Genomic DNA, 27,909 nt, shown 5'->3' with positions numbered 1-27,909 from the left:
TTATACAGCACCATGGGATGTCCTACAGTTGTCCCAAAGGGTGGGCAGTAACAAAGACCCACCTAGAATATTTTCAGTTCGCAGCACCTTATAACCCGCACTGGCTTTGAGAGAGGCATTGGCAGTGTTGCTGACCTTACGGATAAATGCCTTAGAACTTAACATCTGAAAGACCACAACCGCCCTTGTGAATAAGTAAAAGTGAGAAGAAGCGGCTCCACCCATGGAGCTGTGAATTTCCTTGCAGACCAAAGTCACTAGAAAAACTTAAAAATACACTGCACCCTGTCGGGGGGGGGGGGGTCACAAAACGAGAGCCTGAAAGTTTAATGGCTTCTTTAACTGATAAAATAACTGACAAGCCATGCTCAAACCAGGCTGTGGTGAGAGCTCTCCGAAAGTGGAAAGGAGAACAGAAGAGAAGCATCATGTTATATACGGAATATGAAAAGAACTACCCTTTGGGAAAGAAGGCTTCTTATAACGGTAGATAACCCTGCCTCGATTGAGAACAAGGAACGGAAATCTTCAGAAGAGTGCATGTAACTTGGAGGTCCCGTTAATAGCAGTGGTCCTCACTAGATGGCGACCCACCAGGAAGGAAGTCTGTTAAAGACATTGCAAAGCAACTCGAAGGGAGAATATCAAGCACAAACATAAAAGGATAAGGTTCTAGTGTTCCAAAAGGCACTGATAATAAGGTACACTGGTGTCAACCCCCTGAAGAAATACACAACCTTGAAATTGAGAATCTTGGCTTTCACAGTCACTAAGGATGGGTAGAATCATGGACCCTGAAAATTAGATTAAAAAGGAGAGGTGGAGGCCGCGGAGCACCGGCAATCAAATGAACCAGGTTGGAATACAAGGCTCGGCAATGTCAGTCTGGAGCCAACAGGATCACTAGAATGCCCTCCACAGAACATGAGAGAGAAAGGGGAAGGGAAGAGACCTGAGTTGGAAAATTCTCCCAATGAAATGACCAGTGTGCACCACAAATGATTGCGGGCCTAGGGGGACTGACAGCTAATCTGTATGCTTGAGACTGAGAAGAGACACAAATTGAGGCATGTTGGGAACCCTCCACCAAAATGAAAAAAAGGGCGGAAGGTTACCAAAAACCTGGAAACTACACACAAGTGCGGAAGCCTGGTGACTACAGACATGTCAACAGGAACTTTGCACCTCACCATGTATTTGACAGCCTAGATGAGTTTGGGGGGAAGGGGGGAGCAAGATGGATAGGGCTAGAAAATAAGGAATCCCCCCCCCCCCATTCAAGGTAATTGAAATGAAGCTTGACTTTACCTGTATCCATCTCAATCAGTCGACACCTGCCTATTGTAGGGAAGGGCAAGTCAGTTGTGTTGTAGCGGTTTCAACGCCCAAAGTCAGATTATCAGATCACCAGTGAAAGACCAGGCCCACCAAATAACAAGCGCTCGGAAAAAAGAATGCACACTTGTGAGCAAAACAATTCTGTTAATTATTCTGTGACTACATTGTCTGTAAATGGTATAAGAAGCAATTCTCATTTAGATATTTGCACCCACTGCCCCCTCTGTAAACAGGTCATAATGAACACAGTTTATCATGTACCCATAACTCCGTTTTTTGCAGAACCTCAAAACATTGCATATGATGTAAGAAAGTACTGGATCAAGTATGAAACCTTGAATACCAGACTATAAGGCTAGTTAAAAGGGTTGTCCGGGCTTTTCACATAATCTCAGTGCATATCTGGGCTGCAGAATTGTGACAATAAGTAATTTACTTTATGTCACCAGTTTGCACGTTTTTCTAGATATTCTGAACAAAACGTCTAAGGGGGGGTGTTATGGCATTGAAATGAGAACTGGTCGTTTCCTCCTACTCTACTAAAAACATGCCGTCTGTAGCAACAACCCCACCCTCCATAGCTACAGGCCCTCCCCGTCCACATAAAGAAGGCCTCCTCACACAGTAACAAATCCTCCCCGCCACGCCATTCCCCCCCTCCCTGCCGCTCCATTCTCCCCCCACCAAGATGTGGAAGAGAGGTAAAACATTAACCCTTCTATACCAGTTGACAGGAGCTCTTTTGACATGTCTGATGGTAGAACCCCACCTTATGAGAACCGTACAGGTTTAGAACAAGATGCGGATAACTGATTTCACTGACCCAAGTCATAAAGACAGAATTGATTGTAAGATAGAACAAGCATAGAATTGGGAATATGTGGTGATCTCTAAAGCAAAGACCAGGATTAACATGAGAAGGCAGATTTGACATCCTCTCATCTTGGACACTTTAGAGTGAAGGAAGAAGCACTAGCTTGTGGACAGAAAAACATGCAACTCATGAGGATGCCAAGGTGAATGCTAGTAATTCCTTGCTTCGGAATGGTCTCTATATGTGGCCACTACCAGTAGATCGTTGGGATAGACTGTGTTCAGCATATGTGGTATTTAAGTGGAGAATTCTCTTGTGATAGGGACTCTAGGAGTTTTGGCGAGACTGAGGTCAACAAATCTGGCATTGAGTACTGTCCACAGGGAATAGAACAGTGTTTATTTCATGAGAGTTATCAGACGGTAACAAGTCACTCTTCCTGAAGCGCAGCTACCAATACAGTTCTGTATGAAAACTTCTTAACTGTAGCGATCTGTCGAGCCAGCAAGGCCGCCCTTGAGGACATGGATAGATTGGAAGAAATGTGGATGGTCCAGTTGAGTCCTCTGAATAAAAGAGGTAAATAATCTGCTTCAGAGTGTAACCCACATATACTACTTCTCAGACACAGGCTCTGTACTGTCCACAGGCTCTGTCCAAATCTCTCTCCAGGAGGAAAAACTTCCATTCTTAAACTATTTTGAGAGTAAGGCTCTAGTGGGGGTAAAAAACCTGTTGCTGAGGATATCCTCCAGGTGAAGGTCAAAGCTGTTCCGCATGAGAATGCTATGCGAGTCCGTTAGGCTAGAAGGAACTAAAGGACTCTCTTGTCATTCCTGATAGAAATAGATTAATGGAAAGAAACAAGAAAATTCTGGATGGCTGAGAAAATTGATGGTTTTATTATGGCATTTTAACTAATCTGAAGACTTTGTTGAATGTATGGTCCAAGATCTTCGACAAACGAAGCAGCAACTAACAGTCTATTTAGCGATTTTAATTGGCAGCTACTCATGCAGACTCCTAGGAAGTCTCGTAGAGTAGCAAAATTTTGTTGAGAGGTTGAAGAAATTGGGCCACAGTATAGCTGACACACCTGGTGAATAGAAAACCTACCTGTCTTAAGCAGCAGCAAAAATGGGTGTAATTTGTTGTCCGCCACTATGAAATCCGCTTTGAGTAGTGTCAATCTACTTATCCAGTGCGTCACCAAGGGATGCTGCATCAGATAGTAGCAAAGTAGTAGCTCTGGATGATTACTAAGGAATTGGTTCCTCCACAGAGGAAGAAAAGGATCTCTGAGCTTTTTAGAGGCGCTGCATGCTCCTGCTGTTAGCAGTTCAGGGAAGCCTGTGATTAGGAAAGTACATTTGCGGCAATCTACTTGGCCAGCCGAAAGCACAACTGTAGCAATCTACTTACTCACTTCAGGATTCCATGTTGGATAAAGAAAAGGTTGTGACTCTAGTGCACCCCTGAGGAACCATTGGAGGAGGACATGCTTCTCAGAAGCCTCCTGTTTCTTTGGCAAGCAGGACAAAATTAAGAAAAAACACCAAGTGCCATCATTGTCAACCATTCTAGACGGTGAGGATGACTCAACGTTAGCGAGGAAAGTATACTTCACTGTCCCTCATTAAGATTTAGCATGCTGGGGGACAGCTTGGCATACTAATAGTGATAAATCCTTCTTCCTCCTGAAAATCAACGTTCGGGACATTATAATGATGCTGCCTCTCTCTGAAGTGACGAGATGATCGTGGGGCCAGGTTAACAGCAGTTGTGGCCAAGTCCCCGCAGAAGCTTGGAACTTCAGTAGACCCTGTTCACATTCGAGACTGCTGGGGGGTATCTAAAAGAATGTTTAAGATTTTGTGACTGGCAATAGTGGCAAGGGAACCCATACAAAAGAAGAAAGTTCTTTAGAAATAATCGTTATCAGCTTCAGAGAAGCGGTGTACTGGAACACTGGAGCAGAGGATTTCCGAGGATTAATATAAAGGAAGCAGAAAACCTAAAACTGAATGCTACCCACAGATCGACTACACATAAAATTTCCACTGTGGAAATTAGAGGGGAGGATGTTGGAATACTCACCTGTCCTTTACCGGAGGGCACTCCAGTGTCACTACCTTTTTGTGGCCTCACGCAGTAGTGGAGATACTGGGATGTTTTACTAATGTGGTGCTCCCCCTGTGGCCTTTCTGGACTATAAAAGAAGAGAAGTAGGGGAAATTGGCACCACCTCACAAAATGAAAGTATAGTGCAAAAATGCAGCAGACCTGATGCAGGCCTATTAAAGAAACTAGACAAAAACTGAGATGTCTAGTGTTTAAGAGGTTATAGCCCGCCATGCAGAGCCAACACTTAATTTTTTTCCTGCCTAGTGGCTGGGCCTATACCATGCTTCTGCATCTCCAATGCTATGAACGAGAAAGAAACATTTATCTGGCCGATTTCCTGTATTACTCCATTCACGTAGCTGTAGCAGGTGGTAGCATTTGCATTGATAAATTGAATTCATTTCTCCAGATTCTGTGAGTCGAGTTCCAGAAAGCAGCAGTCAGCCTGCAGATCCAGAACAAGTAATGCTACCCTCCACTGCGGAGCTGACTAATTCACCTTATGTGGGTAAGAATTTTGGCATTTAATTGATGGTACTTTAAAGGAAATATTTCACCTTGTAAAAGGCTATTTAGCTGCTGTGCTGTTAAATTGCAGGTAAATAAGGTTACAATGCTGACTGGCCACCATTATAAAAGAGCAGCTACTGGGAGAAATTAACTCCCTCCTGAGACTCGCCAGCTTTCAGTCATGGGGGTGATACAGGAAGCGGTTATTGTCATCCCTCACAGCACTGATCGCTACACTGTTATTGGCGTCTGTAAGCATGTCGCAACATTTTTATTTGGCAGCTTGTAGTGCATGGCACATGTGCTTATCAAACTGTCAAAGTGTTGGGGTGTACATACAGCTGCTGTTCACACAGTATTGTGAGCAATTCTGCGAGTGACAATAAGCCCTCTCTGCATCGCCCCATGACTGAAAGCTGGCAGTGCCCGGGAGGGAATAAGTTAATTTTCAGCAGTGTAACGCTTTTTAACATTATATCTGCAGGTAAATAGTGTTTTCTAAGGTGACAGGTTCCCTTTAAGGTCCCCTTACACATTAGGCTAACGTTGAACAAAACCACTGTTTTCGATGGGTTTGACAGACGTTAGCCTAATGTTCATATAGGGCCCCGACAGATCATTGTCGGGGGAGATAAAGATTCGGCATCTCTGTTTTTGAACTGCCTAATCTTTTGTTCCCTGAGGATGTCTGGCGGCTATGCTCTCGTAAAAAACACAGGAGCACTGTGCAGAACGGGTGTTCCTGGGGATAGCAAGGTAAGAGAACTGCCAGTCGAATGATCGACCAAACCATCGTTAGGCCGGCAGCTGTCTAAAGTGTATGGAGGAGGCTTTAGTTTGCAGTCATTGCATAGGTTTGTGCATTTTTACGTGAAGATGCTTTTTAGGCTCAGGGCACGCTAACATTTCTGGCTCAGTATTTCACGGTCCAAGTATCTGACATTTATCATTGTCCTTTCGGGTTCAGATCGATCTCGGTTGCAGTCTCCAGCAGGTCATCCGGATAAAGTCCACAGGAGGAACAGGTCTTCTCCAGAGTTCATACCTCCAGACAAACCTCCAGCAAAAACGCAATGGATACCAGATGAAACTGAAGTCACCTGCATGGTCTGTAAGAATGAGCGCTTCACCATGGTAAGAATGGCCACACTTCTCATTTCTTCACAGAGCGACATTGTTACTCCATCTTGTTTCATGATCACCCAGCCACTGCAGAAACCGGCGGCTGCTGCTGCTACAGTGTGCCTGTTATTAAAGAGAAATGAATATTCACTGCTCCACATGCCCGTAGTCCCTCCCACCTCTCGATGCCGGCTTCAGGGCATAGAGTTGGGAGGGACTATGGGTGCGGGTAGCAGTGAATATTCATTTCTATTTAATATGAGGCACAGGGTTAGCCGCAGCAGCCAGCTCCTGCCTCCTGTGACCCGCTCATCTGCCGCACCCCCACTTCATCCTCATCCACAGCAGAAACATCCAGACTATAAGACACACCCACCAAATTTTTTGGAGGAAAAAGTGCGTCTTAGAAAAGAAAATTACGGTAAATAGTAGCTAGTAGCCAAAACAAATTCAATACAATAATGAATTCACATAAACCTTTTATTCCCAACCCTTTAACACTCCATGATAGATATGTTTGTCATGGAGCATGTCAGGGTGTTTTCAGCAGGCTCAGGAGCTGGGCCTGCTTCAGAGAAGACATTTGCATACTGTGTTAAGTAGCTGATATCTGTTCTTAAAAAGCTACCACCAATCGCTGCTGTAAGCTTAAACCCTGCTGTCCCTCACTGAAAGCATTTAAACAACACGATCGTGGTGAGCTGATGGGTTACCATGACAGTTATGGACCGGCTGGAGACTCCTGTACCCGCCATGATAATTCTCCTGAGATGTTCAACCATCATAGGAGACCATTATTTTTACTATACACTTCAATATTGCAGAATAAAGTACAAATGATGAAACATCCACAGGATCGACTGGAAAAAAAGGGGAATTTGTTTTAGTTTTTATAAATCTAAAGAAAATCATTTCTAATCACTCCAGTTAAAAATAAAGAAATATAAAATAAAAAAATATACATATTTGGTATCTGTCCAAACTATGTAATAAACTTTTTTTTTTTTTTTTTAATTTGTTTGGTAAATGTCGTAAATAAAAAAAGATTGCATTGCTTTTTTCTTCCTGTATCAACCACAAAAAAATGGACTAAAGTGATCAGCGTTTATTAAAGGGAAGGTGCCATCCAAAAAATTTTTTTTCAGCAATTGAAAAAATGTAAAGAATTAATGTTTACATTTTCTTAAAAAATATTATCGTTTGTTTTTAATTTTGCAAAATATGAAAAATAATTTTAAAAAGTTTGGCATTTCCACTTGTTAACACTAGGGGGAGCAGCTACTGAAATCTGGCACAAAAACCTATGACATCTATAGACACAGTGAGCAGCCATTTTGATGGGGCTTGCAAAGTTACTGACTGTCTTTGCATGTAAAGTCTGGATCAGAACAGGCCATCAATCAGCAGAAATGTGTCCTGGATTTCTGTGGAGCAGACAAGCAGACGGTCCATCCATGTGTATAAAACACAGCGCTCTTTGTACAATCCCTGGCACCGAACAGGGCGCCCCCCACAGACCAGCACACTGCTCTCCTGAAATACTCTGTGCTGCTGTCGCCCTGCTCCTTCCACCATACATCAGGCCCCTGTCCCCTCGGTTTCACACATCGCCAGGACGGGATCTGAGGAGAGGAATGGGGTCTTCGGTCACCGAGGATGGCAGGCAGCAAGGATTCTGGGAGCAGGGTGACAGCAGCACAGAGTATTTCAGGAGAGCAGTATCACACGGGATAGGATTAGATACACGGCTCAGCAGGCAGCATCACACAGGATAGGATTAGATACACGGCTCAGCAGTCAGTATCACACAGGATAGGATTACATACACGGCTCAGCAGTCAGTATCACACAGGAGAGGATTAGATACACGACTCAGCAGGCAGTATCACACAGGAGAGGATTAGATACACGGCTCAGCAGGCAGTATCACACAGGAGAGGATTAGATACACGGCTCAGCAGGCAGTATCACACAGAAGAGGATTAGATGCACGGCTCAGCAGGCAGTATCACACAGAAGAGGATTAGATGCACGGCTCAGCAGTCAGTATCACACAGGAGAGGATTAGATACACGGCTCAGCAGTCAGTATCACACAGGAGAGGATTAGATACACGGCTCAGCAGAAAGTATCACACAGGAGAGGATTAGATACCCGGCTCAGAATACAGTATCACACAGGATAGGATTAGATACACAGCTCAGCAGACAGTATCACACAGGAGAGGATTAGATACACGGCTCAGCAGACAGTATCACACAGGAGAGGATTAGATACACGGCTCAGCAGAAAGTATCACACAGGAGAGGATTAGATACCCGGCTCAGAATACAGTATCACACAGGATAGGATTAGATACACGGCTCAGCAGTCAGTATCACACAGGAGAGGATTAGATACACGGCTCAGCAGTCAGTATCACACAGGAGAGGATTAGATACACGGCTCAGCAGGCAGTATCACACAGGATAGGGTTAGATACACGGCTCAGCAGGCAGTATCACACAGGAGAGGATTAGATACACGGCTCAGCAGGCAGTATCACACAGGAGAGGATTAGATGCACGGCTCAGCAGGCAGTATCACACAGAAGAGGATTAGATACACGGCTCAGCAGACTGTATTACAGATATGCCCACACTGGTGAAACTTCCAGCCCCCCCAATTATACACAAGACTATGGGCTGTATAAGTCACTGTCCTCCTCAGACAGCCATAAAAGCAAAGGTGTCAGATTACCGGAGATCACTGGGGCTGTGAGTGAGGAGGCGGAGACAGAGCAGGAGGACGCTGGAGCAGGAAGCACAGGGCTGAGCCTGGAGTAAGCAGTACAGAGGAGCATAGATGAAAGTCACCCGCACTCACCACTCTCCATCCTCCGGCTCCAGTGAGCGCTTCTCTCCTCTGCTGACCACCTTCTCCATATCTACAGCCTCTCCTCACAACACAGGACCCGTTATGCCACAAGTGGTCCTGTGATAGAGGGTAAGTGGAGCTCAGCAGATAGCACTGGGCTACAGTAAAATGGCGCCCAGCCACACCTACAGCAGTGAATGGTGCAGCCCACAGGGGCGTGCCCAGTTCACTGCTACTGAGGCTGCAATGTGCGGTCGGAAGCCGACCGCAGTTTCCTATGTCCAGTGACGGCCATATTTGCAGACTGTATGAGTCCTCCACAGATCTGCAAATCAAGATGTCAGCGCCCAGTGGCTACATGAAAACATTATTACAAACAAACCATAAATCCTGGTTAGTACAACATTTGCTGAAACAACATGTTTTGTAACTTACTATTTTTTTGCAAATTATATAAAATTGCGGCACCTTCCCTTTAAGTACCCAAAAATGGTGTAATTTTTTTTTTTTAAACCACTGAAGTTAAAAAAATAAACTGTGTTTTGATATTGCCGAAATCGTACTGACCTGAAAAATCGTTTCCTACATAGAATTAACAGAAAAATTAGCCCAAAAAACAAAAGCGGAATTTTACTGTAGACACTATGATAATAGGAATGGTGGTCTCAAAGCCACAACTCGTCCCGGAAAGAGACATTTCTATTTCAACAGAAAAATAAAAAAGACGGGTAGACAAAATAAAAATTAACTTTCCATAAGGATACAAAGAAAGTCATCATTCCAAATATTTTCAATTTAATTTATCCACTCACCTATAAAAGAACTACTTGCCATTCCTTCTAATGAACATGCCATGACAAAATATGAAAGAACTGAGGCGAGAGAGCGGGTAACCGCATCGGTGGTGACCTCAGGTAGATAAACCTCCAGGGACTTACAACAACCCTTAGAGATCTAAGCAAATAGCCCACCAAAATTCATTCCTAGGAAGACTCCATCGTGTTGACTATAACCCAGTGTTTTTCTTTCCAAGAAGGGAATTTGTCATTGCAAAGGGAAAGTCATCCCGTTGATACCCATGTGTTGTATCTCCGGTAGTTCAACCGCAGACATCATTGCAGGCGATGCGGAAGACTAGTCTGCAGCTCCTGCTCCATGAAGAAGATGGTGGTTGAAGGCTGCCGGGAAAACCCTGCCCGTGTGTGTGATCAATGTCATAACTATTTTTTTGCAGAGTAAGTATTTAATTTACTAAGGACGAGCATGAAAATTTCATCTTAAGGTCAGTCAATATACTGAAACATTTTTAGGAGCAGTAACAGAGAAATGGCACAAATCATTCTAAGAAGAGATGCTTGAAAATTATCGGTTTGCAAGGAATAAAGTGAGATTTTGAGTACTCACCGTAAAATCTTTCTCGGAGCCTTCATTGGGGGACACCGGAAACCATAGGTTTATGCTGCTGCCACTAGGAGGTTGACACTATGCAAAAAAAAAAGGGTTAGCTCCTCCCCAGCAGTATATACCCACCAACTGGCAGAAAGCTAATCAGATAGTGAGAAAGCAGTTGGAAAAGTAGAGAACATAACACGAATGAAACCGATAATAACAGAACCTGATACAATTGTAACCAAGGGCAGGTGCTGTGTCCCCCATTGAAGGCTCAGAGGAAAAGATTTTACGCTGAGTACCCAAAATCGTACTTTCTCTTTTGCTTCATTGGGGAACACAGGAAACTATGGGACGTCCCAAAGCAGTCCCAAGGGTGGGAAGAAGTATAATATCCTCAAGTCAGAGCTCAGGCCACTGCACCTTGCAGGACCTTTTTACCAAGGTTCGCATCCGATGAAGCATGTGTGGACCCTGTAGAACATGGTAAATGTATGAATGGAAGCCCATGTAGTAGCTTTGCAGAGCTGCAAGGCCGACGCCTGATGCCGAACTGCCCAGAGGCCCCCACCGAACGTGTGGAGTGTGCCCTTATCCTCAAGGGATGTGCTCTACCTCTTAGACGGTAACCTTCCAGAATGGTAGAAGGGATCCAACGCGCAATGGTAGACACAGGGAGACCCTTCTGTGGACCTTCTGGGATGAAGAACAAGAGAATCTGAGTGCCAGAAAGGCTCAGTCCTGGACAGATAAACGAGCTCTCGAAAGGTCCAGTTTGTGTAGTGACTGCTCTCGGGGGTTAGGGGGGGACGGGCAAAAGGATGGAAGTACAATGTCCTCATTTAGATGAAACCCGGAAGCCACCTTGGGAAGAAAGGATGGAACCGGACGAAGGACCACCTTGTCCTGGTGAAAAACCAGGTAAGGAACAGCAAGAGAACACTGCTAGCTCTGAAACCTGTCTAATTGAAGTAATCACTACCAGGAAAACCAGGTAGGAAAGGAATGTGGAAGGGACCTTACACAGTGGTTTAAGCTGAGACTCCTGTAAGACATCAAGCACCAAATTAAGATCCCAGGGATCCACGGGGGGCAGTTAGGGGAGAACGGAGTGTGAAAACTCCCTGGATGAATGTTTTGAGCTGTCGGCAAACTGCCAAATCCCTTTGGAAAAGAATGGACCGAGCCAAAACTTGTCCCTTAATAGAACTAAGGGACAATCCAGACCCGACTGCAGAAAAGACTAAATGGATGGAAGGTGAAAAACCATAGGAGCGATCCGATGAGTCTCTCACCAGCGAATAAATGCTTCCCATGTAAGGACAGCACTGTGGCTCAGTGGATAGCACTGCAGCCTTGCAGCACTAGAGTCCTGGGTTCGAATCCCACAAAAGACAACATCTGCAAGGAGTTTGTATGTTCTCCCCATGTTTGCGTGTTCTCCCCGTGTTTGCGTGGGTTTCCTCCGGGTACTCCGGTTTCCTCCCACATTCCAAAGACATACTGATAGGGAATTTAGATTGTGAGCCCCATTGGGGACAGTGATGATAATGTGTGCAAACTGTAAAGCGATGCGGAATATGTTAGCGCTATATAAAAATAAAGATTATTATTATTATTACGGTGGTAGATGCAAGAGGAAGAAGGCTTCCTCGCTTTAATCATGGGCTGGACAACCTGATCAGAGAACCCAGCTGAATTCAAAACTACGGCTTCAACGGCCATGCTGTTAAATTGAGCGACTGAGAACTTTGGTGGAAGAGGGGCCCCTGCGACAAAAGGTCCAGGAGATCCGGAAGTCTCCATGCCGGGTCCGCTAGAAGGTTGACTAACTCTGCGTACCAGGGTCTTCGTGGCCAATTCGGGGCGAACAGTATGGTGTTTATTCCCTCCGCTTTTATCTTTTTGATTACCCTGGGGATCAGCGGTATATGTGGAAATAGGTATGGAAGGGAGTACTGTGCCCAGGGCATCGTTAGTGCATCGGATCCAATCGTTAGCGGGTCATGAGATCTGGACACAAACTGAGGAACCTTGTGGTTGAGTCTGGATGCCATGAGGTCGACGTCCGGAATCCCCCATCTGAGACAGATCCTGTGAAAGACTGACTGATTTAGTGACCATTCGCCTGCGGCGAGACCCTCTCGGATGAGAAAGTCTGCCGCCCAAGATGGCATTCGAGCGACACCTGATATCACTGCCGACTTCGAGTTCCCCCTTGATGGTTGACATACGCCACCGCCATGGACTTGTTGGACTAGACTCGAATAGCACATCCGTGAAGTTCCTGCCAATGAAGCAGGGAGAGGAATATTGCTTGGAGTTCAATACTGTCGATCGGAAGGGATGATTCCTGAGTTGACCACCGACACTGGAACGTCAAGACTGGCGTCCGTTATTACTATCTTCCAACGAATGGGAAGGAAAGACCTCCCGAGGTGGAATAAGAATACTCCCACCATTTCAGGGACTGCTTTATCTGCGGGGGATTGAGACAAACCGAACCAGGGAGCGGATCGACTTGTCCCATCTTGCCAGAAGGAAGCGTTGGAGAGGACGCATGTGGAACTGAACAAACGGAACTGCTTCCATTGAAGCAACTATCTTACCTAGAACACTCATAGAATACAGAAGCGGGGAGAGCGACCTCTGAGTGACCAAACTCCACACTAGAGACTTTTTTCCTTGGGCAGGAAACTCTTTGCTTGGGCGGTGTCGAAGAGCATTCCCAGAAAAATAAGATGTTGGACCGGAATCAGAGACGACTTTGCGGTGTTGACAGTCCAGCCCAGACGAGAAAGTGTCCAGAGTGATCTGCAGACTCTCCTGGCGCGTGGAGTTGGTTGTGGCCTTGATGAAGATGTCATCTAGATAGCAAATGACGAGGATGCCCTTGCTGCGTAGAATGGCAATCACTGTTGCCATTACTTTCGTAAAAACTGTGGGGGCAGTGGCTAAGCCAAACGGCAGCGCTGTGAATTGGAAGTGAACACCCTGAATGGAGAAAGGAATCTCTAGTGCGGGGGAAAAATGGGAATGCGCAGGTAGGTGTCTTGAATGTCCACCAAGCAGAGAAATTCCTCTGGCTCCATGGAGGCTATTACGGATCGAAGGGACTCTATCTTGAAGTGATGCAGACGCACATATTTATTTAGTAATTTGAGGTCCAGGGTGGGACGAGCTGAGCTGTACTTTTTTGGGACCACAAACAGGTTTGAATAAAACCTGAGAAGCGCTCTCGTGTGGGAATGGAGACGATAACGCCGGCCTTGAGGAGGGAGTCGACGGCATTGAAAAACCCTGGAATGAGAAAAGCATTCTTCGGTGGATAGGACTCGAAAAAATTAAATCGAGGGAGAGTAGATAACTATCTTGTAACCATAGGAGATGACGTCTCGGATCCAGGCGTTGTCGACTACGGAAAGCCACTCGTCCCAAAACTGAAGGAGACTACCGCCCACCCTGGGAGAGTTCCCAGGTGGAGGTGACCCATCATGCTGAGGAGAATCTATTGGTGCCTGACCTGGGTGGCCAGCGTTGAGCTGGTCTAGAGCGCCAGGTCGGGGTTGGTTTCAAGGAGGGTCTTTTCCTTTGTTGACGCACTGGGGACTTGTCCTGTCGGAGGGTTACTCTGTGGCGGGAACCTCCGAAAGGAACGAAAAGAAACTGTACGACGGGGCGTGCGTTTGACTCTGTTGGGGTAGAGACATACTCTTTCCTCTCATAGAATTGGAGATTATCTTGTCCAGCTCATCTCTGAAGAGACGAGACCCGTGAAAGGGAAGACCTGTGTGGGATTTCTTTGAAGCTGAGTACACGTTCTAAGCCTTCACCCAAAGGACCCTGCGGATGGTGATGATGTTGACGGCTGCTAGGGCTGAACAGGCGGCAGAGTCGAGAGACTCAGACAAGAGGTATTTTCCCGCCTGGCCGATTTGGTCCGCCAGATCTGCCAGCTCATCTGCAGGGGCACCAGCGATGATACGCTGGTGGAGATGTTTCGCCCAGGCCGAGACTGCCTTTGCTACCCAGGTAGCTGCGAAGTACGGGCAGAGGGAAGAACCTGCAGCCTCAATGGCGGACTTGGCCAGGGGGATTCAATGTGTCTGTCAGAGGGTTCCTTTAAGGAGGAACCATTAGAGGAAGTATAGTATTTGTGGCCAACTGGGAGACCGGAGGGTCCACCGAGGGAGACGCTGCCCACTTGCTAAGTAGGTCAGGTTCAAAAGGCTACAGGACGCTCATGCAATTTTCTTCTCTGAAAATGCTTGTCTGGGTGCTGCCATTCCACTGCAGAGATCCTGCTGAACTCATTGTGGTTGGCAAAGGCACGGGGAGGCCCCTTCAATTTCCTGAAAGACACTGTCTGATCAGAGGGACAGATCTGAGACTTTTGATAAAAGTCTCGCTAACGGCGACAATTAAAACTATCCACCGCAGTTTGGAGACCTGTGCAGGTCTAGATCTGAATCTGACTCAGAACGAGGGTCTGACTCTAGCAGCTCTGGAGCTTTGGATGAGGGAGATAGGGCGAGAGCTGTAGGATGGTGACGGAGATGATGAGCTGGATGGTGAGCTAATGCAGGCGTGCTTTTTGGAACTTCTGGACTTCCTGCGAGGGGAACCCCTTTGGGTATGCGAGGGGTTAACAGCCGACGCATCCAAGGGGGGTAATTTTGACCCGCTGGCAGGGGTAGGATTCGAAAGCCATTCCAAAACAGAGACCAAAGTATGAGATACCTTGGTTAAGTCAGCTACCAAATGATATAGAGATGTCACCCACTCAGGTGAGGGCGCACTCTTCGTTGCGAGCAGTGGGGGCTCCTGGAAAGATGCGTTAGATGGCTTGCAATTATGGCAGAGGGATGAGGTCTGACCCAAGGGTAACTTCTTGTGACACGAGGAACATGCGAAGTGTACTACAATGGTAGGAGGAAGGGAGTGAGACTCCCTAGAGTTAGACATTGGATAAAGTGGAGGAGTAAGACAAAAAGGGGCAACGGAAAGCTACCGGGGATGAGAGCTGACCCCCCTTCCTAGTGACAGAGCTTACAGATCTTGATACTGACTGAGGGAACTGCTAGGCAGAGCACCAGGGGTAGTAGGCTGGAGTCCAAGCCACAGGGATGAGGCTGCAGTCAGTGTTGAAATGGCACCGAGTCGTGGGCGAAGCATAATAGCACGCACGTATTTCATGCTCAGGGAGCAAAAAGAGCGCGCAGCGTGGCTGGGACTAGGGAGAGAGGACCACTCTAATTGGGTGGGCGGAGTGTCAGTGCGAGTGATTGGATGGCCTTTTGCGGGCGTGGTCTAGCCCTTTGGTAGGTCAAAGTCGGAGACTAAATTTGGGCTGGAAAGCCACAGGGGGGAGAGGGATGGGCGCAGTAGGTGCCGCGGGCCACCTAGTAAGCCAGGGATAGGACCGGAAGGCAGCCGAAGAGTGCCGCTATTTAACCCCTTAATAAATGGAGCTTTTTTCGGTTTTGCATTTTTCGCTCCCCTTCTTCCCAGAGCCATAACTTTTTTATTTTTCCGTCAATATGGCCATGTGAGGACTTATTTTTTGCGGGATGAGTTGTACTGTTGAATGACATAATTGATTTTAGCGTGTCGTGTACTTTAAAACTGGAACAAAACTGGCAAAGTGGCAGCAGCATACACCCATGATCTCCTGTGTCTCACAATGAAGAGAAAAGTAATTTAGTGAAGATAGTTCTGAATCGATTCATTGGTCCAGGTCAGCATTCTGGGGTTGCTGAACGGAAACCCAGTGTACTGTCTCTTACCTGCCAGTATCTGCTGCTTGTCTTTTGATTAGCTGGCCTGGCACAATGTCACATGTAAAGAATTCCAAGCCGGCTAAAGGAAGGGTCTAGGAAGCTGGGAGTTCTAAGGGCTCAAGTCTGACAACCGCCAAGCACCACAGGACCTGTTTCTGAAATTGATCTCTACTAATTAGTAAAACGGACGTCTAGAGAGGCAACAGATGCTCTTTAAATAAAGGGTGGGCCATGTATATGGCTACACCTAAAAAAAATGGGAATGGTTGGTGTTATCAACTTCCTGTTTTGTGGCACATTAGTATATAGGAGGGGGGAAACGTTTCAAGATGAGTGGTGACCATGGTGGCCATTTTGAAGTCGGCCATTTTGGATCCAACTTTATTTTTTTCAATGGGAAGAGGGTCATGTAACACATCAAACTTATTGAGAATTTCACAAGAAAAACATTGGTGTGCTTGGTTTTAATGTAACTGTATTCTTTCATGAGTTGTTTACAAGTTTATGACCACTTATAAAATGTAATAAATAAAGCCAAGGTTGCACTACATTGTACTAAAGCAAATCAGTGTGTGATGAATGAAATGTGAATAGCATAATGGCTTTAAGAAATGAAAAAGCACATGAGATGCTTAGCACAAGATTTGGCCAAAAATTGTGAGCCCATCTACCAATGTCAAGGGAATCTCTCACTTATAAAATGTGTTCAAAGTGCTGCCCATTTTGTTGGATTGTCAATGCAACCCTCTTCTCCCACTCTTGACACACTAGCAACACCGCAGAAGAAATGTTAGTCTAAGGGGGTCAGATTCCTTGTAGGAATGCTCGGACCTGACACCCATAATGTGGTGGTGCACCATCTTGCTGGAAAAACTCAGGGAATGTGCCATCTTCAGTGCATAAAGAGGGCAACACATCATGTAGCAATTTCAGATGTCCAGTGGCATTGAGGTTTCCATTGATGAAGAATGGCCCCACTATCTTTGTACCCCATATACCACACCTAATCATCAATTATGGGTGTCAGGTCCGAGCATTCCTACATGAACAGTTTCCTGGAAAGTGGATTGGTCGTTGCGGGCCAGTTGAATGGCCATCAAGGTCTCCCGATCTGACCTCCTTAGACTTTTATCTTTGGGGTCATTTGAAGGCAATTGTGTATGCTGTGAAGATACGAGATGTGCAGCATCTGAAACAACGGATACTGGAAGCTTGTGCTAGCATTTCTTCTGCGGTGTTGCCATCAGTGTATCAAGAGTGGGAGAAGAGTGTTGCATTAACAATCCAACACAATGGGCAGCACTTAAAACATATTTTATAATTGGTCATAAACTTGTAAATAACTCATGAAAGAATAAAGTTAAGTTAAAACCAAGCACGCCATTGTTTTTCTTGTGAAATTCTCAATAAGTTTGATGTCACATGACCCTCTTCCCATTGGAAAAAATAAACTTGGATCCAAAATGGCCGACTTCAAAATGGCCGCTATGGTCACCACCCAACTTGAAAAGTTTCTCCCCTCCCATATACTAATGTTCCACAAACAGGAAGTTGATATCGCCAACCATTCCCATTTTATTTAGGTGTATCCATATAAATGGCCTACTCTGTATAATAGATGAACAAAAATCAGAAAAATCATCCCTTACTCAGAGAGGGGGACACTGCAACTCAACTCCAAAGCATGATTGATCCACCCCCATGTTTAATGGTTAGCAAGATGTTGTTTTCCTGAAATTTTGTGCCCTTTTTTCTCCACACATACCTTTAATCATTGTGGCAAAGAGTTCTATTTTAACCTCATCAGTCCACAGTACTTGTTTCTAAAATGCACCAGGCTTGTTTAGATGTTCTTTTGCATACTTCTTATGATGAATTTTATGATGAGGATGCAGGAGAGGTTTCCTTCTCATGACGCCTTCCGTGAATGACATATTGTGTAGGTGTCTCTGAGCCGTAGAGCAATGTACCACAACTCCAGACTCTAAGTCTTTTTGAAGGTCTTTTGCAGTTAAACGGGGGTTCTGATTTGCCTCTATGGTAATCATACAAGTAGCTCTCACTGAAATTTTGCTTGGTCTTCCAGACCTTTTCTTGACCTCCACTGTTCTGGTTACTGTCGTTTCTTAATTAAAATTGGAACTGAAGAGAGGGCAACTTGAAAACGCTTTGCTGTCTACTTATAGCCTTTTCCTGCTTTGTGGGCCTCCAACATTTTCAGAGTGTTAGGCTGCTGCTTAGAAGAACCCATGGCTGTTGTTTTTTGTCACAAGGTTAAAGAAGGCTGGGTTTTTCTAAAGCTTGGAAATCTGCTTCTCCTGGCCTTAACTAATAATGAATATCCGATAATTTGGCAAGAAAGGTATTGTGTCTTCTAACTAATAGATGACTGTGGAGACCTGTGTGTGGTAAGCAGTGCCTTCACCCCCCTTTCCACCAATCCCGTAAAGAATACACAGCAAGACCTAGATGGTTTGAACAGGTTGGTCACAGTTTATTAGTTACCTAAGCAGAGAAGGGCAATTACATTTCGTAACGGGAAGCTCATGGCTGAGATCCTGTCGACAGGCAATTTTTGCCAACGAGCGGTCACGAACCTTTGCCCTCCTCTACTTCTTACGCTGTGACTTAATTTAGTTAACAAAGATTAGTTATATATACATAATTTTTTTTTTTAATGCATAATACACATATTTACATATCTTTGTCACAGTTCGTCTGTCAATTTACACCCCATCGAAATATGTAAGGGACGGAGGGTGGGACAAAAGCTTCCAAGTGAGTGACCGCCGGAGGGATAAGGAAGTTGCTGACCTGGGCACCTAGATTTAGCCCCTGTAGGTGTGGCAGTAGATACCATCCCCTCTAAGGACCATTGGACAGCAGGGCATCCCAATTAGCACATCACCGAGGGGAGTGTTGGGAGGGGGGCTAGGTGAATTGGGCACTGTCTGTATTTTTTTAGCTTTTGTCTATGGGGCTCCAACGTGGAGCCGATCGGGAGGCGGGAGGAACGTGCGGAGCACCGGCCTACCCGCACCGCATCATGACCGGTGGGGCGAGCAGTGAAAAGCCCAGGGCCCTCCTCGGGAGCTCCGGGTCCGACGAGGAAAGCCGGGACAACGAACCCAGGAGTTCTGCCAAGAGAAGGGGGCGCCACATGGGACAGATCCGACGCTGACTCACCGGGAGGTGAGCTGGCAGGTGGCGGCATTGGCAGAGGAGAGGCAACGGGATCACGGGAGGTGAGGCCTGGGGAGAGGTCGGGGATTACCGGGGTGGATGGAGCCTCGGGGGGAGTTGAGGGAGCCTGAGAGAGGAACCAGGGAGGGTGAATACCCAGGCCATTAATAAGTGTGATTCCAAGCCTCACCTTCCTGTGCCTCTCTCTACAAAAGCTTCAAAGTGAGTGACCGCCGGAGGGGAGTGGTGCGAGGGGGGGCTGGGTGAATTGGGCACTTTCCGTATTTTATTAGCTTTTGCCTATGGGGCTCCACAGTCAGAGGCACATTCCTTATGCAGTACTGTGCCTGCCAGTCATCCTATCAAAAAAAAACTGGAAACCTCTGTTTAAAATAATGAACAAATCTTTATTACACACAATATCAATTCATTAAAACATAGGGATTGTAAGGTAGTACATGATTGGACAACACATGGTACATTTAGGTAAAAAGTGGTAACAGTAATATCAACATACTCTTTATTGCATGATTATTCTTAAAAAAGTAGTCTTAAATATATAAATGTGGAATTTCGCATAATATTTCCCAAGCTGGAATCAAAATAAAATTATCTAATAACACCACAAATAGTTTAAATTAAAGCGGATGTATTTATAAATCTCTATTATTAAGCTTAAAAAAAAAAAATGCTCAATGCTGCATATAATTTATTATTACACTGCCATCTAGTGGCAAAGGAAGGAATGGTATCCTCTCAACAATTTTCAGAACAATTCTTACTATCCAATTCCTCACAAAGGTTCCTTATGTGCATTGAGGGGAATGTCAAGCACTATTTATTAATTATACTACAAAAATCAAAAAAGTGCATACATAAAAGGGTTAATTCAAAGTGCAAAGTTGTTCTAATAATGCTAGGCAGCCCTCATATCAAAAACACACAAGGCTTTTAAGACGACATACCACCAATACAGTACCGATGGACCACGTGTAGGAAACCACCGATTGCGTTCTTGCTTCTTCCGAAGAATGATGGTGAAGAAGCCATAACCCTAACAGGCTGCCATATTTTTCGGACTATAATTAAAAAATTTTTGGGGAAAATGGGGGTGCGTCTTATAGTCGGAATATACTTGCATGTAGTGTGGCGTCGGCAGGTGTCGGGCAATTCTGCGGCAGTCTGCTGCAGGACGATGATCACACTCCTTTCCCAGGCTGGTGCGGCAGTATTTTGCGGTGCGCAGTGGTGCGAGGCTCTGCTGACAGTTTCTGAAATCGTGGAGCCACCGCACTTCCATTGCTGTGATGGGTGGCCTCTGGGAAAATGGCTGCCGGAGATTGAGATCTCAATGCCGAGATCTCAGTCTGCGCATGTGCCGACCCAGTGGCCATTTTCCCGGAGGCCACCTCATCGCAGCAGTGAGGATGTGCGGGGCTCCGGCCTTTGACAAAATGTCAGCGGAGCACCCCGCACCACAAGCACCGCAGAACCTGCCGCACCAATATATTATAACAAATTAATATTTTTATGAAAAAAAAAATAATGTACACATTTGGTATCACCGCCTCGAACGACCTGACATAAAATTATTCCGAAAATTTGGAAGGGGAAAGGGAAATTTGTGCTCACCAAAATAGTCCTGTAAGCCGGTCGTGCCTAGGGATCAAATGGCTGACCACCACGTGTTGCAAACATGAAGAGAGAAGGAAGATTCGGCACTGGAGACTTAATAAAATCCACGATAAGTTTTATTCACATAATTTCATGATAAAACCATAAAGGGGAAAACAGACCCCCCACGCCTGACGCGTTTCGAACCTTACACCAGGTTCTTCCTCAGAGACATGAAACAAAACAGTTCACAAAATGATTATAAACATTCCTAATCAGCAGAGGGACTCCACACATGTGTATAATCAAAGAGGCAGACAACTAAGCCCTCAAATCACTGATGAATTATTTGGCATTTCCTCTGATAATGAGGATAAGATTAGTATGGACATGCATTCACTTTTCTCTGAGTTGGAGAGAAAGATGACTTCTCACCTTAAAACCTGGTGTGACTCTTGAGAAATACGTTAGTCATAAGATGATACCGCGAGGTTTGAGATTAAAAAAGGTACCGACTGTGATTTATAATGATACCTTTCTACAGAAGTGGAATGATATTTTGAGTGAATGCTCTTTGAATCTAATGTCTCTTATTGTGGAGGAAGAATCTGTCAAATTGACCAACATTGAAGCTTCCATCAAAGATTTGGAGTCTAAGTTGGATGTATTTTCTGATCATATGACATTTTCTAAGAGCTATGAACGATTACATGCTAATATTGATCATTTGGAAAGCGGCATTACCAAGTCCAAGAAAAATAAGTTCCTGCGATTAGACTATGACTCTAATATGGTTTATGCTTGGAAACAATTCACTCCGTATAAGCCTAGATCTATTCTCAAGAGGAATCAATCATTCCGTAGTAACAACGTCAGTTTTTCCTCATGTGAACAGTCTTTTAATTCACCTACTACTTCTGAGGGTTCAATGGACTCTAATCGGGTGTTACCTTTAACATCACATGCAAAAAACGATCAAAGAAAACAAGGCGAGGTGGACGTCGACGTAAGAAGAAAGCATCAATATGGTCTGCGGAATGTGAATCATTGGAGGAAATAAACGGTAACATTGCTGCGTCTGATGAGTTTACAGTTATAAACATTTCAGCTACCATACTGAGTGAAGCTCAGCTGAGCATTTTGAAGAGAGGACTTTCCTTTGTTCCTACATGTAGAGGGGATTTGTTTCAAACATTATGTGATGTCAATCGATTCGTGCGATTATTAACAGTTAAGAGACATTTCTTTACTCCTGATTCTGGTATTGGTAATCAATTTTCTGATATATCATCCTTGAGTTCAAACAATGTTGATTTGTTGCCACTTGCTGCTCCTGTTAGAGATCAGATTTTGTTTGACATGTTGTCTAGTTTGGAGAACACAAATCAACATACAGCAGTACAATGTGACACAAATGTACAGATATCTAACCCCACTTTTTATCCCCTGATATCTAGAGTGCCCATTATGGATACTTTCCAGAGGGCAATAGAACGTGATGTTAAATCTCTGTTGGATTCAGATGTGCAGTCTTGTATGAATTTATCTGTAATTGAGCAGCATGCGCTTCATTTACTAAGTAAGAACCAACATATAGTAGTCCGCCAATCAGACAAGGGGGGGTCAGTGGAGATTCTAGACTCACTACTATATCGCAATGAAATTTTATCCATGTTATCTGATATTAATACATATCATCCTCTCAACAATGATCCTACAAGCTGTATTCAGCAGGGTTTATCTGTGATTTTGCAGGAGGGTCTTGCTTTGGGAGTATTGGACAAGCGCATGGCTGATTTTTTATATGTGGATAAACCAGTGTGTCCTGTATTTCACGCCTTACCCAAAATTCATAAAGGCGTGTTTCCTCCACCTTTCAGGCCCATAGTGGCCGGTATTGGAGGGGTTAATGAAAAACTCTCCGAGTGGATAGACAGAAAATTACAACCTTTGGTTTTGAAAACACCAGGTCACATTAGAGACACCAAACAGCTTCTGCAGGCACTTCAGGAGGTTGCATGGGGGCCTCACCACACATGGATAACATGTGATGTTGTTGCTCTATATTCATGTATACCTCATGATTTGGCATTATCTGCTGTTTCCACCATTTTGACTGAAGAAAGTAATTTCAGTTCTGATCTTAAAAAATTTATCATTATGGCGTTACAACATCTTTTGAACACCAATTTTTTCAAATTTGACACTAAGTACTATCTTCAGGTGTGTGGCTGCCCGATGGGGTCAAAATTCTCTCCTACTCTGGCCAACTTATATATGTCCTTTTGGGAGAACAAATATATATATACTATGGATAATCCCTATTTAGACAATGTATTGTGGTGGGGGAGATACATTGATGACGTGATCCTATTGTGGTTTGATCGTTGTGATGTATCTCCCTCTCCTGGCATGCTTAAGTTTTTTGAGTATATTGGGACTAATTCTTTGAATATTAAATTCACCCACGAAATACATGGCATTTGTGCCACATATCTGGATGTTAAAATTATGGGAGATGTCAAAACGGGGAATATATATACTTCCCTATATAGAAAAGATACCAGTGGTAATGCCATATTGCATGCGGATAGTTGTCACCCGCCACATGCGATACGAAATTTACCGTTGGGTGAATTAATCCGTGCCAAAAGATCATGCTCTAATGACGCTCTTTATGAATCCGAGCGTCGTAAAATTTGCACCAGGCTATCAAAAAGGGGTTATAAGAACTGGATGTTAAATAGGGCTATTAAGAAAGTGGATAACAAAACTAGGAGTAGTTTATTGCAGACTGACATGGTACACACTAATCAAAATAAAAATATTCCCACTTTTTCTACCGCTTTCAGTTCAGATTACAAGGGTGTTATTAAAATCATAAATAAACATCTTCCCTTACTGCATCAAGATCCAGTCTTATCGCAGATATTGGCTGGTGGACATAGGTGTGTTCCAAAGAGAGCTAAAAATTTGAGTCATTTTTGTCCCCCTCATTGTATTTGTCTGATTGCACTAAACCTACGTGGTTAAATTACTTGGGCAATTATAAGTGTGGTGAAAAATTGTGTGGTTTGTGCCGCTATATGGATATTACAGATAGATTTGTTAATTTTAGTACACAACAAACCTACAAAATTAAAACCTACATGAATTGCAACACCACACACTTAGTGTATATGGCAGAGTGCACATTGTGCAGTTTATATTACATTGGCTGCACTACACGCAGCCTGAAGAGGAGACTAAGTGAGCACATCACCGCTTCTAATCCAGAGTCTATGTCCAGTCGTAGGAATGTGTCTGGCTTGTCCAAACATTTCCTTGAAATACACAAGGGTAATTTATGCAGTCTTAAAGTTAAGGGAATAGAACGGGTATTGAAACCCCCCAGAGGGGGTGACTGGGAACATTTACTGCACTGTCGGGAAGCCTTCTGGATACTTGCGCTTGATGCACGATATCCGCAAGGTCTAAATTATAGAAATGATCTTATGTATTTCTATTGAGTGCTGAGATTTTTGGTGTTTTTTATTTTTTATTTATTTATTTTTTTTTTGTTGTTTGTCATTTGATAGTTGCTATGTATTTATGCATTTATACGTGTGTATTGCACATGTTTTTATTTATTCTATGTCTTGTCCATTGTCGTATTGGTTTTTTCCTTTTTTTTTTTTTTCTCTTTCTTCTTGCAAGGGAGTGACTCCACCAGTGATTTGAGGGCTTAGTTGTCTGCCTCTTTGATTATACACATGTGTGGAGTCCCTCTGCTGATTAGGAATGTTTATAATCATTTTGTGAACTGTTTTGTTTCATGTCTCTGAGGAAGAACCTGGTGTAAGGTTCGAAACGCGTCAGGCGTGGGGGGTCTGTTTTCCCCCTTATGGTTTTATCATGAAATTATGTGAATAAAACTTATCGTGGATTTTATCAAGTCTCCAGTGCCGGATCTTCCTTCTCTCTTCATAAAATTATTCCACCATTTAACTCCTTCAGTAAACACCGTAAAAAAAAGAGGCACAAAAGCGGCAATCAAAAAGTGGAATAAAACGCTATGAAAAAGGCAAATGTAAATAAAAATATCGATGAAAACGTTACTTTGTCCCTGAAAAAGCAAGCCACCACACAGCTCAATCAGCGGAAAAATAAGTTATGGAATGCGAAAATATTTATTTATTTTAATAAATTGTATTGTGTAAAAGCGCAAAAACGTTAAAAAAAAAATAAATATCACTGTAATCATACTGACCAGAAGAATAAAACTGCCTTATCAATTTTACCAAACGGGTAACGACATTAAAAACGAAATTAAAAAAAGTAATTCCTGTATTGCTGGTTTTTGTTCATTCTGCCTCCACAAAAATCGGAATAGAAAGCGATCAAAAATTGTCATGTGCCCGAAAATGGTACCAATAAAAAAATGTTAACAACTCATCCTGCTAAAAAGAAGCAGTCATATGACTGTCATCCGACATATGAAAAAAAACTAGTTTTTGCAAAAAAAAAGTCTTGGTGTGTTACAGCAGCCAGACATAAAAACCCGATATAAATCTGGTATCGCTGTAATCGCACCAACCTGAAGAATAGTCACCTACCGCACGAGGAACAGTGTAAAAACAAAATAAAACCAGTTCATCACCTTCTGTATGTTTGTTCATTCTGCCTCCCAAACATTGCAGTAAGGCTTGGCGCACATTTATCCTGCGCTTTGCGTTGAACATTTACATCAGTGTTTCCGTGTAAATCTCTGAAATATGTGACTCAGACGGAACCCCCGGTGGGCTGAAGATTCTCTATAATGAGGCACATGGAAGCACTGCAGTCTGGCCTATGATATGGCAGTGTCCATCTTTTTATTAGGCGTGCATAAAGGCGTGCTTGCGACAGTTTTGTGCACTTCTGAACACTGGTCAGACTGAGTCCAGAGTAAATCTGTTGCCTCATTGTAGTGAATGGATCCCTCGGGGGGTTTCATCGGAATAACGCCACTCTGAGATTTAGATGGAAACCATAAAGAAAGTGCTCGGATACGTGTGATCCTAAATGTTATGTAAATTGTTTTCAATAAAATCTTCATCTGTCAGTTGTTTCCAGTTACAAGCAGCAGGTAACTATGACTTAGTGGGAATAACCGAGACATGGTTAGATGAAAGCTATGACTGGGCTGTTAACTTACAGGGTTACAGTCTGTTTAGAAAGGATCGTAAAAATCGGAGAGGAGGAGGGGTTTGTCTTTATGTAAAGTCTTGTCTAAAGTCCACTTTAAGGGAAGATATTAGCGAAGGGAATGAGGAAACAGAGACCTGCGAAACCCATAAAGGCAACAGGTTTCTGCTAATAGCCAAGAATAATTATCTTTCACAATTGGTGCAGAATCCAACCAGAGGAGCAGCACTTTTAGACCTAATACTATCTAACAGACCTGACAGAATAATAAATCTGCATGTTGTTTGGCTTCTAGGAAATAGCGACCACAATATTGTACAGTTTCACTTGTCTTTCGCTAGGGGGACATGTCAGGGAGTCACAAAAACACTGAGCTTTAGGAAGGCAAAGTTTGACCAGCTTAGAGATGCCCTTAATCTGGTTGACTGAGACAATGTCCTCAGAAATAAGAATACAGAAAATAAATGGGAAATGTTTAAGAACATCCTTAATAGGCACTGTAAGCGGTTTATACCTTGTGGGAATAAAAGGACAAGAAATAGGAAAAACCCAATGTGGCTAAGCAAAAATGTAAGAGGGGCAATTAACAGTAAAAAGAAAGCATTTAAACTACTAAAGCAGGATGGCACCGTTGAAGCTCTAAAGAACTATAAGGAGAAAAATTCTTTATCTAAAAAAATAATTAAAGCTGCCAAAAAGGAAATAGAGAAGCACATTGCTAAGGAGAGTAAAACGAATCCCAAACTGTTCTTCAACTATATCAATAGTAAAAGAATCAAAAGTGAAAGTGTAGGCCCATTGAAAAATTGTGAGGAAAGTATGGTTGTAGATGATGAGGAAAAAGCTAATATTTTAAACACCTTCTCCACGGTATTCACGGTGGAAAATGAAATGCTAGGTGAAATGCCGAGAGACAAAGAAAACCCTATATTAAGGGTCACCAATCTAACCCAAGAAGAGGTGCAAAACCGGCTAAATAAGATTAAAATAGATAAATCTCCGGGTCTGGATGGCATACACCCACGAGTACTAAGAGAACTACGTAATGTAATAGACAAACCATTATTTCTTATATTTAGAGACTCTATAGCGACGGGGTCTGTTCCACAGGACTGGCGCATAGCAAATGTGGTACCAATATTCAAAATGGGTGCTAAAAGTGAACCTGGAAATTATAGGCCAGTAAGTCTAACCTCTATTGTTGGTAAAATATTTGAAGGGTTTCTGAGGGATGTTATTCTGGATTATCTCAATGAGAATAACTGTCTAACGCCATATCAGCATGGGTTTATGAGGAATCGCTCCTGTCAAACCAATCTAATTAGTTTTTATGAAGTAAGCTATAGACTGGACCAAGGTGAGTCATTGGATGTGGTATATCTTGATTTTTCCAAAGCGTTTGATACCGTGCCACACAAAATGAGAATGCTGGGTCTGGGGGAAAATCTGTGTAAATAGGTAAGTAACTGGCTTAGTGATAGAAAGCAGAGGGTGGTTATAAATGGTATATTCTCTAACTGGGTCGCTGTGACCAGTGGGGTACCGCAGGGGTCGGTGTTGGGACCTATTCTCTTCAACATATTTATTAACGATCTGGTAGAAGGTTTGCACAGTAAAATATCGATATTTGCAGATGATACAAAACTATGTAAAGCAGTCAATACAAGAGAAGATAGTATTCTGCTACAGATGGATCTGGATAAGTTGGGAACTTGGGCTGAAAGGTGGCAGATGCAGTTAAACAATGATAAATGTAAGGTTATACACATGGGAAGAAGGAATCAATATCATCATTACACACTGAACGGTAAACCACTGGGTAAATCTGACATGGAGAAGGACTTGGGGATCCTAGTTAATTATAAACTTACCTGAAGCAGCCAGTGCCAGGCAGCGGCTGCCAAGGCAAACAGGATCATGGGGTGCATTAAAAGAGGTCTGTATACACATGATGAGAGTATTATACTGCCTCTGTACAAATCTCTGGTTAGACCGCACATGGAGTACTGTGTA

General features: G+C 43.8%; 1 protein-coding gene across 2 annotated transcripts in view; it reads left to right on the top strand.

The window, feature by feature from the left end:
- Window positions 1–27,909, top strand: part of ZFYVE26 (zinc finger FYVE-type containing 26) — a 217,620-nt gene that overhangs the window by 135,292 nt on the left and 54,419 nt on the right. For both annotated transcript variants that reach the window (XM_073552265.1, XM_073552264.1), the window contains exons 26-28: window positions 4,686–4,784; window positions 5,754–5,920; window positions 9,863–9,999. In XM_073552265.1, the coding sequence (XP_073408366.1) occupies window positions 4,686–4,784; window positions 5,754–5,920; window positions 9,863–9,999 (403 nt within the window). The remainder of the gene's footprint in view (window positions 1–4,685; window positions 4,785–5,753; window positions 5,921–9,862; window positions 10,000–27,909) is intronic.

This window comes from Dendrobates tinctorius, unplaced genomic scaffold (assembly GCF_039654945.1).
Source record: "Dendrobates tinctorius isolate UK_male_01 unplaced genomic scaffold, ASM3965494v1 ptg000189l, whole genome shotgun sequence".
In the NCBI taxonomy this organism is placed as follows: domain Eukaryota; kingdom Metazoa; phylum Chordata; class Amphibia; order Anura; family Dendrobatidae; genus Dendrobates; species Dendrobates tinctorius.
The sequence above is the reverse complement of the archived record's forward strand: the minus strand, read 5'-3'. Positions and strand labels throughout refer to the sequence as shown.